General features: G+C 36.9%; 1 protein-coding gene across 1 annotated transcript; it reads left to right on the top strand.

Annotated features, from left to right (window-relative positions):
* Window positions 1–8,328: 8,328 nt before the first annotated feature.
* Window positions 8,329–9,412, top strand: LOC131692369 (uncharacterized). Its single transcript, XM_058979377.1, has 3 exons — window positions 8,329–8,481; window positions 8,543–8,897; window positions 8,957–9,412. The coding sequence occupies exons 1-3, from the start codon at window positions 8,421–8,423 to the stop codon at window positions 9,372–9,374; spliced, it is 834 nt and encodes a 277-aa protein (XP_058835360.1). The 5' UTR covers window positions 8,329–8,420; the 3' UTR covers window positions 9,375–9,412.
* Window positions 9,413–18,374: the final 8,962 nt, after the last annotated feature.

Below are 18,374 nucleotides of genomic sequence, written 5' to 3'. Positions count from 1 at the left end.
TCTGACACTTCTTCCTCTCTAGTCTCTACACTCTAAATCTTTCCTCTTTCTAAATGTGTAAATCCTACTCGTGTATGCCCAGTTAAGCTCAGCTGGAAATGAACCGGAATTCCGGCTGGTTCCAGTTCGTATTCCGGCTCCAGTGACACAACCGATTCTAGTTAGAATCGGTTGTTGCACTGGAGCCGGAATACGAACAGGAACCAGCCAGAATTCCAGTTCATTTCCGGCTGAACTTTACTGGGTGTCCGTGCTCCCAGTTCCGACCATGTCCGTGCTGCCAGTTTCAACAATGTCCGTGCTGCCAGTTCCAACAATGTCCGTGCTGCCAGTTCCAACATTGTCCGTGCTGCCAGTTCCAACAGTTGTTTCAGTTAGCTATTAGCTGCAGGATGTTCTATTGACCTTTCTATTCCCGTTGAAAAAGAAAAGGCGCTGAATTATTTCGTGATGAAAACAAAACATTTTGCCGGGCAAAAATCGATTGAGGTTAGGTATTTCCTGATGAAAACAAACCAATTTCCTTTGAATTGAGTTTGCATCTGTGGTTGTAAATGAGCTGTCAGAAATCTTAATTGCTGGAAGTATGCACTGAAAAAAATCCAAACGTTAATTATATTTGCTTCAAACCGCTTAAAATTCATATGAAGAAGAAATGCTATTGTTATCACGCGCACACATACCTTCTATGTGTCAACTGTATAAACTATGTATGCACACACATAAGTTATATGTGCATATTGGTATAGAATGTGGTTTTATGTGCCTAATAGTTATGAAATGTGAATGTAAGATTAATATTTCTTGTAAATACACACATTAGGTTTATGTGCCAGCAAATAGTGTCTATATGCCTCCGTTAATTGCAAAAATCTATGTGTAAAATCAATAGGCATAACGTTTACTTTTTTTTGAGTGTGCGGATACCCGGTCAAACTATTGGGAATTTGATTCAGAATCCTGAATGGAACCAGTATGGATGCCAGCTCAAATGCAACAACCGATTTTGAAACCGATTGAGTCGAAATCGGTTGTTGCATTTGAGTTGGAAACCATACTGACTCCATTCAGAAATCCGAATCGGTTCCGGAATGAGTTTAACTGGCTAATATGTCGCAGCTTGAAACCGTGTTGTCCGGCACACTTATTTCATCAGTTACTTCAGAACTAACTTGCCTAAAAGAAAAAGGTAACAAACGGTGCACTCTGCAGAAAAAAATTATCAAAGAAGTATACTCGTTTTTGCTCTTATCGTTGTCATCGGAAGAGATCGTTTTCTTTCAGAAAATTGGCCATGCTAATGGTGCATCCATTCCGCAGTTCGAGAACATAACCGAATAGTTCGAACGAGTGACGTTCTGAATAGTGATAGTCTAACAATCGAACAACCTTATCCGTTCTAGCAAAAATAACTAGCTCGCCGGTCAGTCTGGTCAATCGCAATTTTGGTTCAAATTTTATCCTTTATGCTTCCAGTACCACCACCGAGCGGGTGACCCATTTGACAAGCAGCGGAAAGTACCTTATACTCGGTATAGGTCGACGAAACACATCCAGCATTGCAATATCACACGAATCAACGTATCTGATTCGACAATTGACATCAATAAGGGCGAAAGTGGAATCTACGCTACCTACTTGATGGTGATACGCAAAGCAAAATCCACATTTTCACCACGCAATTCTACAAAATAATTTTTCTAGTGAGAAAATTTCTGTTGATGTTATAAACAGAAAATGGTTGCTATGTTGTTATGCATCCTAAAAATTAAAGTGTTGCTGGAGAAATTATTTATTTGTTAGCATCGAGGGGCAATTCAATGCAATGGTAACTGGCGGTAAATTACTCGGGCACTTTTTCTTCAGGATATTACCTAAGAGAAGAGACGACAACAGGCTTCTTGCTCTTCTTAATTTTATCTACCAGGCCCTGTCGTAATTCCAAAGACAACAAGCATCCATCGTTGCCAGATTCCATTTGCATGATTTTCTCAATTGCTGAAAATAATTGTACCTCAAATATCGACCCTCATGTGATATCTTAGAAATTACAATGTAAAATACCTTATAATATCCTATTTTAATGTGGAGTAACCTCCAACCGTTTATTCACTCACTGACATAACACACTGTCTGTCTTTTTGCTCACAGACACACGGACCCGTTAATCTCTAGATACCACATCCTCCCCTGGCAAACAATGAGAGACAAAACATCATGTTGCTATGAGCTAGTGTCCCAATGCGCCTTCAAGCTCCAAGCTGTCGATGTACCTTTGTGTTCGTTTTATTGTTCTGCCATTGCATCGCCTTGGAACCGGCTCATCATCGTTCAATTCTTGACCTTCAATGCACTGGTCTTCAGATAAACGTTTCATAGACGATCTTTGACTAGAACTGCGTTGAGGTTGTGTCGATGATTCCGGTACGTTGGTTTTTACTTCCAGTAATCAACTGTAATAAATAAATGAATAAATGCCAAACGTTTATAACTTATATTAAAATGATTTATTTCTTTAGCAGGATTAATTTTCTCTACTTGAACCTATCTAACTATCTTGTGATTGCTCACTATCTACCTGGTTGATTCTGCCAGCTTCATTTTTTACTTTTTCACGTTGATCGGCATAAGTCTGGATTCTGTGGTGTGTACCATTGTTATTTGATGATCGGCAAAAATCGGCGAAATGACCTAATTTCCCACATCCGAAACATTTTACACGAAAAGCTCCGCAATGTTTTGGTCCATGAGTTCGACCACATTTCGAACAATTAAATACAGCATCCCTGCCGCGCTCGATTTGCGTTTGTGGATTCCATGTGCGATGTCGTAAACCAGATCGTTCGCGCTCAGAACGAAAATTACGATAGGGTTCGTAACGATTTTGGGCGGATCTTGGTTTATGTAAATGCAAAGTATTCAACGGTTTCACCTCGACTGCTGTTTCACTAGCATACCTGTCACTTTTTGTTGACGTTGCTTCCTGAGCTTCCGATCTGATAAAATCAAGATGATTTCCATGGTTAATGATTTTCTCCAAGTTATTGTTGAAGATACTGGATATCTCATATAACTTTTCTGAGATCATTGGAATCGATCTTCTCAACAACGCTTGAATGAACTCTTCTTCCCGTTGCTGCTCACCGAAATCGCAGAATTTTGCTTGAGTTTCCAAGCGTAACACCCAATCAGCAAACGGTTCTGTCATTTTCATTTGCAGTTCCCGGAATTTCATTCGCTCTTTCGTCGTGTCGCAAGTTTGATTAAAATAGTTATTAAGAGCTGTGAGAGTTGCTTTGTAGAACCACCCGGAACAAGTTTCTCTTGCATTTCAATTATAGTCAATAAGTAGTTTCCTGCAAAAATTTTTAACCCGGTTAGCTTCGTGATGGAATCCACAGGCGCCTTGCAAGAAACGATGCGCTCGTATTGATCACGAAATCGGATCCATTCCGCTTTACGCTTATTATTCGTTAATGAATCGTCGAATGGTTGCAGTGGCCATGACCCTAAAAGAATGTTTAATGTGAGACGTAGATTTTACTTTAAATTGCGTCATCAAACCTGAAAGCCATTCCGCTTTTCGTTCCTTTCCTGCATCATTCTGACTAGGCTGTTGATTCATGTTGCAATCGGATGTATTTTCCGGGATCATCTGCTGTCGCTCTTCGATTCCGCCTAGCTGGTCAATCTCGTTTTCTGGCTTTTCCGTGCGCGAAACGTCGCTTACATGCCAAAACCCACTTATTTTTTTTCCTTCCTCCGAAAAATGCGACATGGTGCATAGGTTGCTTGTACACCCGCATAAATGTGTACCATATGCCAACCATTGCATCAATCGTTGCAAAACCATTTTCAATATGGTTCGTTCAACAATAGATTAACCATTGCCTAGTATAATATCGAACATAACCAGTGTCGTTTTTCCATACTCGACCATACAAACAACGGGTTGTTAAGAACAGTCACCATACCAAAATGTGTTGTTTTCCATATACATTTTGACAACATACCATTCAAGAACCATACAGATTATGGTGGCATGCATATTTTAGGTCTAGCGATGGATAAAATATTAGCTGGGGAAAAAAATCTCTTCCCCTTCAACATTTCAATTCTATCGATTGATGAAGTTTTATCTTGTTACACGCTATCTTCTGAAGAGAACTTCGTTGACACAAAGTGGACTGACGCTTTATCCATTTGAGCTATCGCCGTAATATTGTAAGACGCGGATTTTTAATCATATTAATCTACAGGTTTTTGGAGCAGCGTAAACAGATGTACGCATAACAAAGACCACCAAAGCAGTATAACCTCTGGCGCAAAAGTACAATGTAGTATACGAATCTTCAATATAGGATACACGGAAGGCATTGGAAATGGTTACTTAATGAGTATGGTAGTATAATAGTTGAATTATAATGGTAGAATGTATCAGTAGTATTCCCAATATGGTGAGTATTATATGAATAGTTAGGAAATGGTTCCGAAGATTTCTAAAATGGTATTTATTTATACGGGCAATAAATCCGTTTTTTTTTCTACCCGTTCCACATTTTAATGCTCTCGACATACGTCCACGCCAGTTATTGTTGTCTTCTCACTCTTCCTTGTTTTGAAATAGCTTCTAAATAGATCAGTGCAGCAGTTTACATCTGTGCACCCGACGTACGTTTCGATTGAGTATCTATTCGTCTTGTTCTTTGGTATGCTCCAGCTTTATGAGAACACATGCACTACACACATACCTATTGGAATAGAAAAAGACAAGTAATGTAAACGCCAGAATAATTTCTCTGGAAATGGTGAGCCTCAACCTATCCCAGCAAAAGGACTGGCGACTAGGTAGTTTCAACTAGATGCTGGCAAGCGGTAGGCAACTGGAACTTGGTTCTGGGCTACTCGCTGTAACCTGCCGCTTTATGGAAAAATTTGTTTGGGATGTTTTGCGTGCGGGTAGTCAGATAGAGTAAACAGATGTGATTAAATGTCATTTTGAAGGTATTAGTAACGGAATGAAAATTAAAGGTGTATGGAAATCATAATTGGTCACGTCACAAATTTATAGTAAGAGAGAGAGAGCAATAGCGTTGGCTTACTTCTGTAAAATGCACGCCATTGGTTTTGATTGTTGTTTTCAGCTTTTAGAATCTATGCTGTTTCTTTTAGCTTGGGTGTATTATTTAATTTGTCTTGAGCTTTACTCGACGAAATTTATCACCGGTCTTGGGCAAAGCCCGACTCAGTTGAAAGTTATCTCTTGGCATTGAGCTGAAACTCTTCGCAAGTTTCGCATTGAATATCTCTTGGCTTTAAGCTTAACTTAGCGCAAGTTGGATTTTGTACTTCTGTTTTGTGCTTCTCTCTCCCTTTTGCATTCCCATTTCTTTCCGTCATATGTACTTGCGATTTCAGCGCTTTTGTATCATTTTGATGGCTCATTACGTTGAACTTTATATATTCAATGAAATGCAACTATCGTGGCAGGATCGCCAATGTGATATCCTAGAAATTACAATGTAAAATACCTTATAATATCCTATTTTAATGTGGAGTAACCTCCAACCGTTTATTCACTCACTGACATAACACACTGTCTGTCTTTTTGCTCACAGACACACGGACCCGTTAATCTCTAGATACCACACCTCAGTCAAGAATTCAGAATACTTGCTGCATTTAAAAATTGAATTTTTAGTTTATTTGAGTCTTTCTTAACAATACACGTAGTTCTATCGTCATTCAGGGTATTTATTCAATTTGCATGAAATGTTCATGTATATGAAATGTAGCCAAAATAAATTCAGCAGCACTGTTTTTCATCCCGTTTGAAAATATTATGAACGCTCTTGACTGGCAAAACGACCAATCAGAAGCTGGTTCAATATTGAGGTTAGGACTGGATCATATTGGCTACGCGATTGTCTTCTCTTCTCTTAGGATATTACATTGAGCGTCTAGTCGTGTCGTTGGTTCAAACCTATCCTTTGTCCTTCGTTTACGCCAGCTTGACAGCAACGCCCAGTTGAAGATGTTGGGTGTTCATTGGATAAACATACAAAGCATTGGACTAACGTAGGATAACTTAACCTCACTGGGCGGTTGACGTAAACGATTATTGTCAAATAAGGGCCAATAAACGTATTACGAACTGAACAATTTAGGCCGCCATTATGACACGTAAAAGCTGGATAGACAAAAACATTGAGTTCTTGTCTAGGTTCTTGTCGCCCGGTCTCACGAACACTTACACTGTACGTACATGAACCGTAGAAAAGTCTATATAACAATCATTGATATTTCACATAGAATGTATGCGAGTGTTCCAATGGACGTAATCGTGAGCATATCAGGAATCTCTGTGATATGCACTTATGAATTATGTGGAAAACTGCATGGAAAATAATGATGTGTGTTTTCACATAAGCGGCCCTTGCACGTTCAATATTTTTGTCAATACGCGTATTGACGATATTGTTACAATATTTCAATCCCATTTGAAATCCACATCGTCAATACAAGTTTTTTCGATTACACGTACAATACTTCGACATAGATTTTTCATTGGGGCTTAAATCGCAAATGTAAACAAACTGCGTTTTCGCTATTACGACATTATGCAACAAAAATACTACAAGATTGAGGTGAAAATTAGTTAAAATGGTTTTTAGTTCGATGTATAATTAAAGAAAACAAAACGGCGAAACATGCATTTTCTTCGAGATTTCGACTTAGGCCCTTTTTCTCATATGGAATATAAAGGCCAAACTTACATTTTTAGACAGAAGCGGGCGTACGGTTATTATTCACAAATAAAAGAATAAACGGCGATTCTGTTATATAAATGATAAGCAATATCTACTATGATCATGTCTACTCGATAGTTGTTGCACATAAACATTCGAATATTTCGATATTTTCATGATATTTGAAGAAAAGATTCACGCGCCCTTTTTTTACATTGGGTTTCTATGCGCCCATTTGCTGAGCCCTACTAAAAAGTATACTGTCAAGCTCGCCCATTTACCCAGCCCTACCCAGCAAGACAGAGTCAGTTTAGCCCATTTACCGCGCCCTTCTGAAAATTATGTACATGGTTTAGCCCTTCCGCAAATGGTGGTTGTTGAAGGGCGAAATCACGACTGGGATGCAAATTGGGCGTAAGCATTTTTTTAGTTTCTACCCACTAAAAGCACATAGGAATTAAATTCTTTGTTATATTGTCATAAGGTTTAACGAAAAATGCTTCCGGAAAAACACGGTCATAAAGTAATTTATACCCAAAGAGAATAGGGAAAGAGGCGAATAGTGTGAAGCCAAAAATACCTTATTGAGCAGACCAATCGTGCAATGTAAATAAACATTACTCATGCCTGAGTTGGAGGAGATAAGTATTGTACATCTATTAAAAAAGAAATTTCAATTTTCGTCAGAATTTGGTTCAAGCGTGATTGTGAGGTGCATTCTAGAGTATATGTATGAGTAAAAACAAGCTTTAGAATTATTTCATCTCTTTGTTTCGAAATGCGCATCGTTTGATAAACAAATCCAACGATCGACATACGGTTTGTTTTCAAAATATAATAGGAGTCATTTAAAGTGCTGCCTGTGGAAGCGGTTACCAAAATTCTAGTGTTGAAATCATCATAAAGGGAGTGTTGCCGTTTTGACTGATTTTCAGTCTTCGTCTCTTTCCCTATTCTCTTTGTTTATACCTACAATAAAAACTACATTTAGAAAACCTTCGCCGAATATTGAAACTGATTTTTCTCCATTTGAGTACATTGCGACTTAGGCCCTAATGAAAGATCTGTGTCGACTTTTGTCAATACTGTCTAGTATTGACAAAAATATTGAACGTGTAAGGCCCGCTAAAAATCTTATACACGCAGAAAAATTTAGCATATTTAAAGCAAAAATATGTGTTATTGAATCCAATCATTTATTGTTTATCACTTTAACAAACAAAATTATTGGTTTGAAAATATTTTTTTATTAGAACAACAACAAATTTTTGCTTTCAATAAATGCATTTTTAGTATCTAGTAATTTTCTTTTAATTTCAATAAAATAATTATTGAAAAACGGAACGATTATTTTTTTAATTGAAACAATAAATAAATTTTATTGAATTCAATAAATCATTTTATTGTCTCCCGACCAATAATTTAATTTATTGAATTTAATGCATCATTTTATTGAACCTACAAATCTTTTTTCTGCGTGTATGATTTCTGCGTTCAGTGATAGTTTTCGTAATAATCGATTAGTTCGATTAATCGAGAACTAATCGAACATCCCTAAAAAGTTTATGGGATACAAAGTAATTCAAATCTAGATGTAAACACAGATTTTGTTTGTCATTTTTAGTAATAGCTATTTTTGTGCATTTAATAATAGAGATTAAATAAAACGATATGATTGAATATCTGCTTTACTTATTGCTATTGCACGCATCAACTGCTACTATTGATGGAGGTAAATATATCTACCAAAAGCTATAATCAACCTACTAACGCTGTTCTACATTCTGCTGCAGAATGGAAAGGTAATTGGTTCCCCAAATCGCCGGATGTACTCAAGTTGCAAACAACAGAAAAGAACGAGACTCATTTGAATAGTACCTTACACCCAGTGCGAGACGAACATGGTCGAATTGTAATGGGGATTCAGAACGCAGAATGTGACGATGCTCGAACGAATTTAAAAATTGATTTCGATCCGTACAATATCAGTCATTCTACAGTATACATGTGTCTGGACAGCAAACGAGACTATCGTGGTGACTACAATGTGGAACCACTGATAACTCTGAATAATATTCCGGATGCATATGTGGCTATTCATAAATGTATGAATTCCAGCATTGAATACGAGAGTCCTATTCCAACTTAGTAAGATGACGTAATTTACAAATAAGGTATACATTTTAAAAGCTATCGTTACTTTCCAGTGGTACCCATCGTCCGTTGTGGCCCCGTTATGGCGAGTACAAATACGTTCCGCCTCAGCGATGGCTACATAACAGTGAGCATGGTGCAATAATTGCTCTGTACCATCCCTGTGCCAATAAGCAACAGATTGAGGAACTGAAGCAGATTGTCAAAAGTTGTCTTTACCGGCACATAATTACTCCATCGGATCTTCCTTCCAAAGAACGTCCATTTGCGATTTTGTCGTGGGGTGCACTATTAGAGTTTTCTGTCCTCCAACGAGAAGTTGTGGAAGATTTCATTCGTCAGTATGCATTGAAAGGCCCCGAGCAGCTATCGAAAGATGGTCAGTATGATCATTTGCTGCTGGCACCCGCCGAGGTTGTTTCAACCCTCGAAGATGAGGTTTTATGCCCTAGACACCAACGAAGGGATTAAACGGATTTACAATAATAAAGGATAATGTTTGTGATAAACCTGTGACTATATGAACACTTTTACCCCTTAACATACTAGCATAGAGTTCTATGCCGAATTGATTTCCAAGCCAACATTTAAAACGTGTTAAGCTCGATCCACAATCGACAGAATCGATTCCATACGACACGACTTAGCGATGTTCAGATACGTTTTATTATTGATGCACCATGGTATAAACTGTTTGTGATTCATCAATATGTCGTAAACAACACTTCTTTAATTTATTGTCCAAGATTTAACCTCGATGCCAAACATCTAAAAATCGAGTTATGCCGTATCGTTTCTATCTTGTGCGAATCGAGCTTGCAGCAAATCGAGCAGAGCAATCTGAGCTCTCAGCGGGGCCCAGAGATGCCAGGTACTTTTTTCAAATGTCTGCAATAATAATTTTAAAAGTCTGGGAAGAACAAAAAATGTGAGGAAAGCTAGTGTAACCAAAAGCCTTTATATTCAAAAATCTGCAAATATCTGCAACCAAACCAAAAAATCTGCAAATATCTGCAACCAAACTAAAAAATCTGCAAATATCTGCGTCATCGAAAAAATCTGCAGCTTAAATTAAAAGTCTGCGAATTTGCAGACATGTCTGCAAATCTGGCATCTCTGGCGGGGCCCATAATTTGTGTGCACACAGTCGAGGTGTATACAGGTGTACACATTTTTTTTTCTATGTGTGCATCAGCTGTCACTTTTTTCGGGCAAACAAGAATGAAGAAGAAAACAGAAGCACGTGGTCTCATACTTCATTCTGATTGGTTAGTGATGTAAACATTTGCTCTTTCGCGATCCCGGACGCCATACTTATTTTTACCACGTGCTTACAAGCTTCGTTTCAATTGGTCGGTTTGTTGATTATGTGCTGCGCGGTCCTGGGCCGCCATGATTAATTTCACTAGCAACAATCCAACACACTCAAACTTGACGAATGTGAACACCTATACTATAATGCATCTCGATGTTGACTCATGTCAGTTCAATACCAAAGAGAATAGTGAAAGAGACGCAGAGTGAAAATCAGTCAAAACGGCAACACTCCCTTTACGATGATTTCAACACTAGAATTTGGCAACCGTTTCCAAAGGCAACACTTTAAATGACTCCTATTATATTTTGAAAACAAACCTTTTGTCGATCGTTGGATTTGTTTATCAAACGATGTGCATTTTGAAACAAAGAGATGAAATAATTCTAAAGTTTGTTTTTACTCATACATAGACTCTAGAATGCACCTTACAATCACGATTGCACTAAATTCTGACGAAAATTCAAATTTCTTTTCTGATAGATTTACAATACTTATCTCCTCCAACTCAGGCATGAGTAATGTTTATTTACATTGCACGATTGGTCTGCTCAATAAGGTATTTTTGGCTTCACACTATTCGTCTCTTTCCCTATTCTCTTTGTTCAATACATACTAGAGCACTCTAGTTAGAGTGCGGCCAAGACGCGTCTGACGTATCCAAACTAGAAAAACTCTAGTAAGAGAACTGCGGAGAGAAAAACAGCATTTTTGGCAACGTATGCCCCGGCATTGCATGGCAACACGTCCAATGTTATAAGGATAGGCAATGTTGGATTGGATTCGTTTTTTGACAGCTAAACGCGAATCCAATCGATCCAAAATGGAATCTCCGCAGTTCTCTTTCTAGAGTTTTTCTAATCCAAACGAGCAGAAATCTGACATTTCTATTGTGAATATGTCAAATTTCATGTTCGTTTGGACACGTCATGGCCTCTTGGCCACACTCTAACTAGAGTGCTCTAATACATACGGGTTAGGGGTGTCCGAGGCAATGTCGTATATACAGATCTGGCGAAGATGGCACTTTGGTATTCGTAAGATGAATCTTACATGAGTGGTGTGAGTGATCACAGTATAAATCGACTTGCTTTCGTCATACCGGTCGTTCCGCTCCCATTGAATCATGTGACCGCTATGACGTCGACCCGTTGTGCTTCTGGATTGTTTACATATTTTTGGTTGCCAACACCTAGGCCAACACTAGCAAACCGTGTGTTCTGCCACACCTATATGTACCTCATTGTGCCCATATTGACTAATCTATGTGGAGTTGTGTTCAGAGTTACAAATAATCGAAGCTCTTTTTTGACGGCTGAAAGTGAACCTGATGCGACTCGCGGTGAATACAAAAAATATTCGTTCAAATATACATGTTATTCATTCAGTTGAATATCGTACAATATATTCATTTCACTAATTATCAAGGAAAATGTTTTCAAATGCCGGTAAAGCATATGAAACAACAATCATCATCGCTTACCTTGTGCCAGGGCCTACTTTGATTCGTTTGATTCGTTGTTGTACGGTCGCTTCGTGTAATAATCGGAGACGAATGAAAATCTGCATGGATGAATGGGCGAATTGTTCGTTTGACGTTTTCAGCTGCGTCACTGAATATTGAAAATGAATGTGGCTGAATATGATCAATTTTCATTCAATGAATTTGAATATTTTTAACTCTGGTTGTGTTAGTCCGAGATTGAGGTTAAATCGGGTACACGGTAAAAAAAACTTTACCCATTTTATGTATTCAAATTGCTCATTTTCCGAAGTTATTCGAGCTGTCAAAAAATGGGTATTTTTTGTTTCTAACAATGAGTACTTTTTATCCATTTCACAACTACTCGATGAGCTAATGTCAATGGGATAATGGGTGAAAAATCCTTAAGCATTATTGCAAGCGATTTAACCTGCAAACTAAGGATCGTAGTGGAACCTGCAAATTATCGCCCTGCATCGGAGTCCGTGGCGGAAACTGAACATTTCGCCAATGCTCCAAAAACGACGTCTGTTTAGACTACTGAGGATGTTGAAAATATGCGATAGCACAGAGAACAGACATATAATCTGGAACAAACTTTCCCGAAAAACCTGTGTAAACATTTAAATGAAAATACGTTGAAAATCACCATCGCATACAGGTTTGCATGCATGAGCCACCATTATATCCAAGTTTGCATATAAGTCCCGTATAGCGATTGCTGGTCGATCGAAGCGCCGCCAAGTGGCAAGTTGCTACTTGCTGTTGTCATTTCAAAGCGACAGTTTTATTTCTTACACAAGTTGAAAACTTTACTTGTATGTCAGTTCTCAGTGGCGATAGTTCGGCATTTTTAGAGCAGCCAAAAGATCCAGCCACCAAAAATATATCCAGTTGACGGTTTTATTTTCTATCTAGATTCTTATACTTTTATAAGGAAAAAATAATGTGAAATGAATGCTATTTTGTTTTTTTTTTTTAAATTCATAAATAATTCTATTGACAGTATTTTTCATTCTGGCGCGAATTTCATGAATGGGTATTTTTTACGCATTTTGTTGTAACAGTTCTGCGAAAAATAATGGGTGAAACATACCCAGGTTGACGTTTAATGGGTTATTCCAGTTTTATTGAAAACTAGCTAATACCCATCGCACGTTGCTGCGATTTTCAACGTAATAGGAGGAAAACACCATTTGTTCCGTAGCGCCATCTGGCGGGCAGATAATCCCCAACCAATAGCACACAAACACACTCCATAACAAATACCTACTGTGTATAATTTTTTACGGAAGTCGGTTAAGCCGTTTGGGAGTCTATAAATCATATACATACAAACTTTGACTTTTATATATATAGATAGACTAGCTAATACCCATCGCGCGTTGCTGCGATTTTCAATGAAATAGGAGGAAAACACAATTTGTTCCAAAGCGCCATCTGGCGGGCAGATAATCTCCATCTAATAGCACACAAACACGCCCCATACCAAATACCTACTGTGTGCAAATTTTTACGGAAATCGGTTAAGCCGTTTGGGAGTCTATAAATCATATACATACAAACTTTGACTTTTATATATATAGATATATAATACTAGCTAATACCCGTCGCGCGTTGCTGCAACTTTTAACAAAATAGGAGGAAAACACCAAGTTATTTGTCTGCTAGTTTTTACAACCAGGAGTTTTGTGTAAACACCCGAACAGAAATGCACAACAGAATTACAACATTTTTTATTGTTACATTCATCGAAAAACAATGTTTATTAATTAGAAATGCTGAAGGAATTACAACGAAAATATAGCGCATTGCCCACATAATAAGTGCGACTAAAAGTGCGGAAACGTAAATAAAACTGCGCTTTTACATTGACTTGTCCTGCTGTCTATTACGCACTTATGTATTATCCAACGAGGAATAAGTGCGCCTCATACATGAAAACGATTCAATGTAAAAGCGCACTTTTATAAGAAAAATCGCACTTTTATGGAGTCCAGTTTTAAATGCCATCAATAATATAATGATAATTATTGTTTCTACATCCAATTTCATTAAACCCGTTTTTTACATTGAAAAGGGAGGTCGTTAAGGTATGTAACAATGAAAATATTGATCTTTTCCCATACATTCTGAAATCAAAAACAACGATTTTCATTGTTGCTTCGTTGTAGATTTTGAAGCCCCAGACATTGCTTTACATTGTTTTTACAGCAATTTTATTTATAAGGAATTGTTTTTTCAGAGGATTTACTATTGGATTGCTTTTTTCATGTTTTATTACATATTTCAAAAGCGTTTTCTACATTTACATTTAATAAACTATGAATCTGCACAATTCGTTTTAACATCGAAAACATATCGAAGGCTTTTTGTCCAACTACGATTTCTCAAAAGTTGCAATAATTCCTACTAGTTGCAAACATATGGCATAGGAATTTTGAACTTCGTTAAACTATGTGGATGTGGAAAATGTTAAAACATTACCCAACAAACATTTCGTGGTTTCATAAACGTTTTAACAGTTGCTTTATTCAGCTCTAGCTGAACATTGGAAGTATACGTGTAATCATATATCGTTTATTCCACCCTTAAACATCCGGGATTTGGAGAATTTATTCAGCTTGTCTGATTAAGACACATGAAAGAACAATTCTTCAGCACGTATACAGCCTGAAGAAAGCCACATTTCAGCTTTATCAATAAACCTTTTCGTTACCGCTATTCAGCGGAGAGAATTATCATAGGAAAATTGTTAAAAAAGACATTTATTTCAAGTTACACACGCCATCAATCTCTTTGGAAGCCATATTCTTTTATTAGTGTTACGTTACAGTTCGAGAAAAATTGTATTACCTTGTTGGATATCATATCACGTACCTGGATCCGAACCAGCAACCTGTTGAATACTAAGCACTTACCTTACTGTCTGCACCAATCTTGCATACATCGAATGCTTAAGATTTCACCGATGTACCGACAAGTCTAGGCTGCTGAATAGAGTCTGTACAAAGGCTACAGTAGCCTTCTATAGATTTGAGTGAACCTAGTTGGCTTGGGTTCGAATCCCAACCTACGATAATTTTTTTATTTCAATTTTTTTTTAATTAATAATTTTTAGAACATTCGGGAATTTTAAATTAGATTATTTATTTCAAAAATGTTGATTATAGTCGTTTTTGTTTCCAAGGTGAGGATTTATGGTTGCCACAAAACATTTAGATAAGTAAAAATGGGTGTTATATGAAAGTGGTGGTAACTGAATGATGGATTGAAGTCATTTATAATTCTAAGGTAGCAATCTCAATTGCCACTCCCTGCCAAATGATGTTCTTTCCAATGTGATTTTTTATTGGTATGCGGAAGTCGCTGATCGAATTCAATAGTTTATTTATTTATATCAACTAAGTTCGCCAGCGTGAATAATCATTTCATTGTACCTTTGTTTGCAAGTCGATGGATAGAAAAAAATCATGGCTGGTGTCAAAAATTTATAGCGACGTTGGAACAAAAAGTTTCTCTTGTGTTCAATATGAGAATATTCATGTTTCACAAGTAAACAGGCCGTTTCGAATTAAAAGGTAAATTTACATAAACGAGGGCGCGTGTGATTTGGTAAGCTTGTACATTGAAAAACTGTAAATCGTGTATTTCCCGTGGTGAGAACTCAGTAGATATAAAAAAAACTAAATAAACTTTCTTTATTTCTTTATTCATTTATTGATCTATTGCTCCTTAACTGTAATATATGCAAAACATCTCAATTGGAATATACCGAAATAATAAAAAAAATCCTTCACTTAATAGTAAAAAAAATATTGTGTGTATTGGGACTCGAACCCAGGTCGGTTGCCATTCCTCATGATTTGCTAATCGCGCCAATTTTGGTAGTAGTTACTATTACCTTTGTTAAACACATAATTCAGCTAAAAGTCAAAGGTGGTATAAAGGCAAATGTAAAGGTAGAAACAACCTTTTGAAGACATGTAGTGCAGCTTAATGATTAAAGGTAATACTATTGGTAACAGCATCGTTTATTCAACTCGCAATTCAGTCTAATTAAGATGGTTGAATAAAAGCTTTAATATTGTCGCTATTACATTTATTAGCAGTATAGTTCAGCCTAGTTGGAACTGGCGAATACTGGATTTTAAATAGGCTGAATAAACTGTTAATGTTTAAATAGTTCAGCGAAAGTTTTATTCAGCTTACATAACCTTTAATCTGCTTTAAATCAACACGTAGTCTTATAGTTCAGTTCCTAATGTTTGTTGGGTATTCCTCTATCTTCAGCTGTCCCGGCCTAATTAAATCTCACTTTTCGCATATGATACAAACTGTATATGTCCCGCTGGCAATATCCAGTACGACCGAAAGACTTTTTTGCATCAGTTTCGTTGAACTAATTTATGCTTTATCCTAACCTGTCCAACAGAAATCATGCACATATATCCTGATTCTACATGATTATTGGACAGGAATTCGTAACATCCGTGCCCTTAATCGAATCCTGGTGATCAATCATGCCGATCAGAAACTGAGCCAGAACAATTTAACCAGTTCAGTTGACCAACCTGCAAATCATAAATATTTAACCCTTAAATGCGCAGTTGTTTTAAAACAACATTGCGAAAACCATCTCAAAATTATCATATATCGTATTAAAACGGGACAATTTTCAGAAAATTTGAAAAAATTGCTTTGCGCCTTTAAGGGTTAATATTCTATAAATGATAACCCAAAATTAAAATTTTTGACTTACACACTAACCCAGCCCAAACTTGTTCAGTAAATTCTTTTGACGACTTGCTCAGTAAAGTGATATTTTTAAGGAGCTGTCAGCAAATTGTTTAAAAATTCGCGGAATAGTTTTCATTTTTTAGCGATTTTCAGTAAGTTTTCGAATAATTTATTGACTCCCGCAATATTTTTCACTGAATTTATCAGCTCTTCTGTTTTTTCGGTACATAAACATTATCCAGTAACATACTGACTATTTGTTCGGCAAAATTGTACCAACGTTACCGAACCTCGTCAAAAACATACAAAACAGGTACAGCAAATCATCTGTCAAGTCGCCATTTTCCGAGGAAACTGCTGACTGACCAGTGTTTTTTGACGTTTGGATAGAACGGATTGCGGAGAGTTCGGTACCAAATTGTTTTACTGAATTGATTACCGAACGGTTTGCTGTTCAAAACCCCAGCAAAATTTTACTGCACCCAGTAATTTAAATTAAGTGTGTACCTGAGTATTATAAACCCGAAAATATTTGCCGAACTGGACAAACGAGTGACCATGCTGAAAATACGCGAATAATATATGACAACAAATTTAATGTACGAAAAAATAAAGAATACTATTTCTGGGTAAATTCATGACGCGCTAAATCATGTACATTGATATTACAGTAAAATTTGTTGTTAAATTGTTGTAACTTTGACGTTTCTACCATAATTTTTGATACTTATTTCTGACCGGGCAGCGAGTGACTTGACTAGATGTCCGTACCATAAAATATCCTCATCCCAGTAAATTACATTCGTAATGAGATTTAGAATATGGGCTGATTTATGATGGAATTCCAACCGAAGGCAACAACCCATCCTGAATGAATCGGTTGTTAAATTTGCGCTTAAATTCTAAAAGAAAACATTCCGAATGCGATGAGCAGGGAATCTGCTGTCAAAACGAGTGAAACAGAGAGTTGTGAGAGTCAAAGAGAATAGTGAAAGAGACGAAGAGTGAAAATCAGTCAAAACGGCAACTCTCCCTTTATGATGATTTCAACACTAGAATTTTGGCAACCGCTTCCACAGGCAGCACTTTACATGACTCCTATTATATTTTGAAAACAAACCGTATGTCGATCGTTGGATTTGTTTATCAAACGATGCGCATTTCGAAACAAAGAGATAAAATAATTCTAAAGCTTGTTTTTACTCATACATATACTCTAGAATGCACCTCACAATCACGATTGAACCAAATTCTGACGAAAATTGAAATTTCTTTTTTAATAGATGTACAATACTTATCTCCTCCAACTCAGGCATGAGTAATGTTTATTTACATTGCACGATTGGTCTGCTTAATAAGGTATTTTTGGCTTCACTCTATTCGTCTCTTTCCCTATTCTCTTTGGTGAGAGTAAGAGTTTTAACTTTTCTTGGTGGAAACCAATGAGTAAAATGTATGGACGCAAACAGTTTTTTTAGATTTTATATGAAAATTTTCAAGTAAGTATCTAAATAAACTTTTACAAACTGTTCCCATATTTTTTCTGCATCAAATGTGTATTCATTTTACAACCACAATATTATAGTTTCTCCAAAATCCCAAGTTTTAATATCTTTCCCATACATTTAAATTCATCATAGCCACCACTGAAGCAGTGCCATCTCTTAAATATTTCCATGAAAGTATTACCTAATTATTTCCAGTGCAGGGTTCGATCCGCATTCAAAAAAATCGATGTTGTCAAACTTCGAATCGGGAAAGATTGAATAAATTAAATCGATTTTTCGAGGTTATACAATCGATTTTCAAAAATCGCATCGACATCGCCCAATTTCTGTAACACCTGGATGGTTTTAACAAAAATATAATAGGTTTGTTCCAGTACCAGGAGAAACTGGAAGTACTCCGGAGAAAATCGTTCCTGTACTCTCGT

This window comes from Topomyia yanbarensis, chromosome 3 (assembly GCF_030247195.1).
Source record: "Topomyia yanbarensis strain Yona2022 chromosome 3, ASM3024719v1, whole genome shotgun sequence".
In the NCBI taxonomy this organism is placed as follows: domain Eukaryota; kingdom Metazoa; phylum Arthropoda; class Insecta; order Diptera; family Culicidae; genus Topomyia; species Topomyia yanbarensis.
Note: the sequence above shows the minus strand (reverse complement) of the source record. Positions and strands in the feature narration are given on the sequence as shown.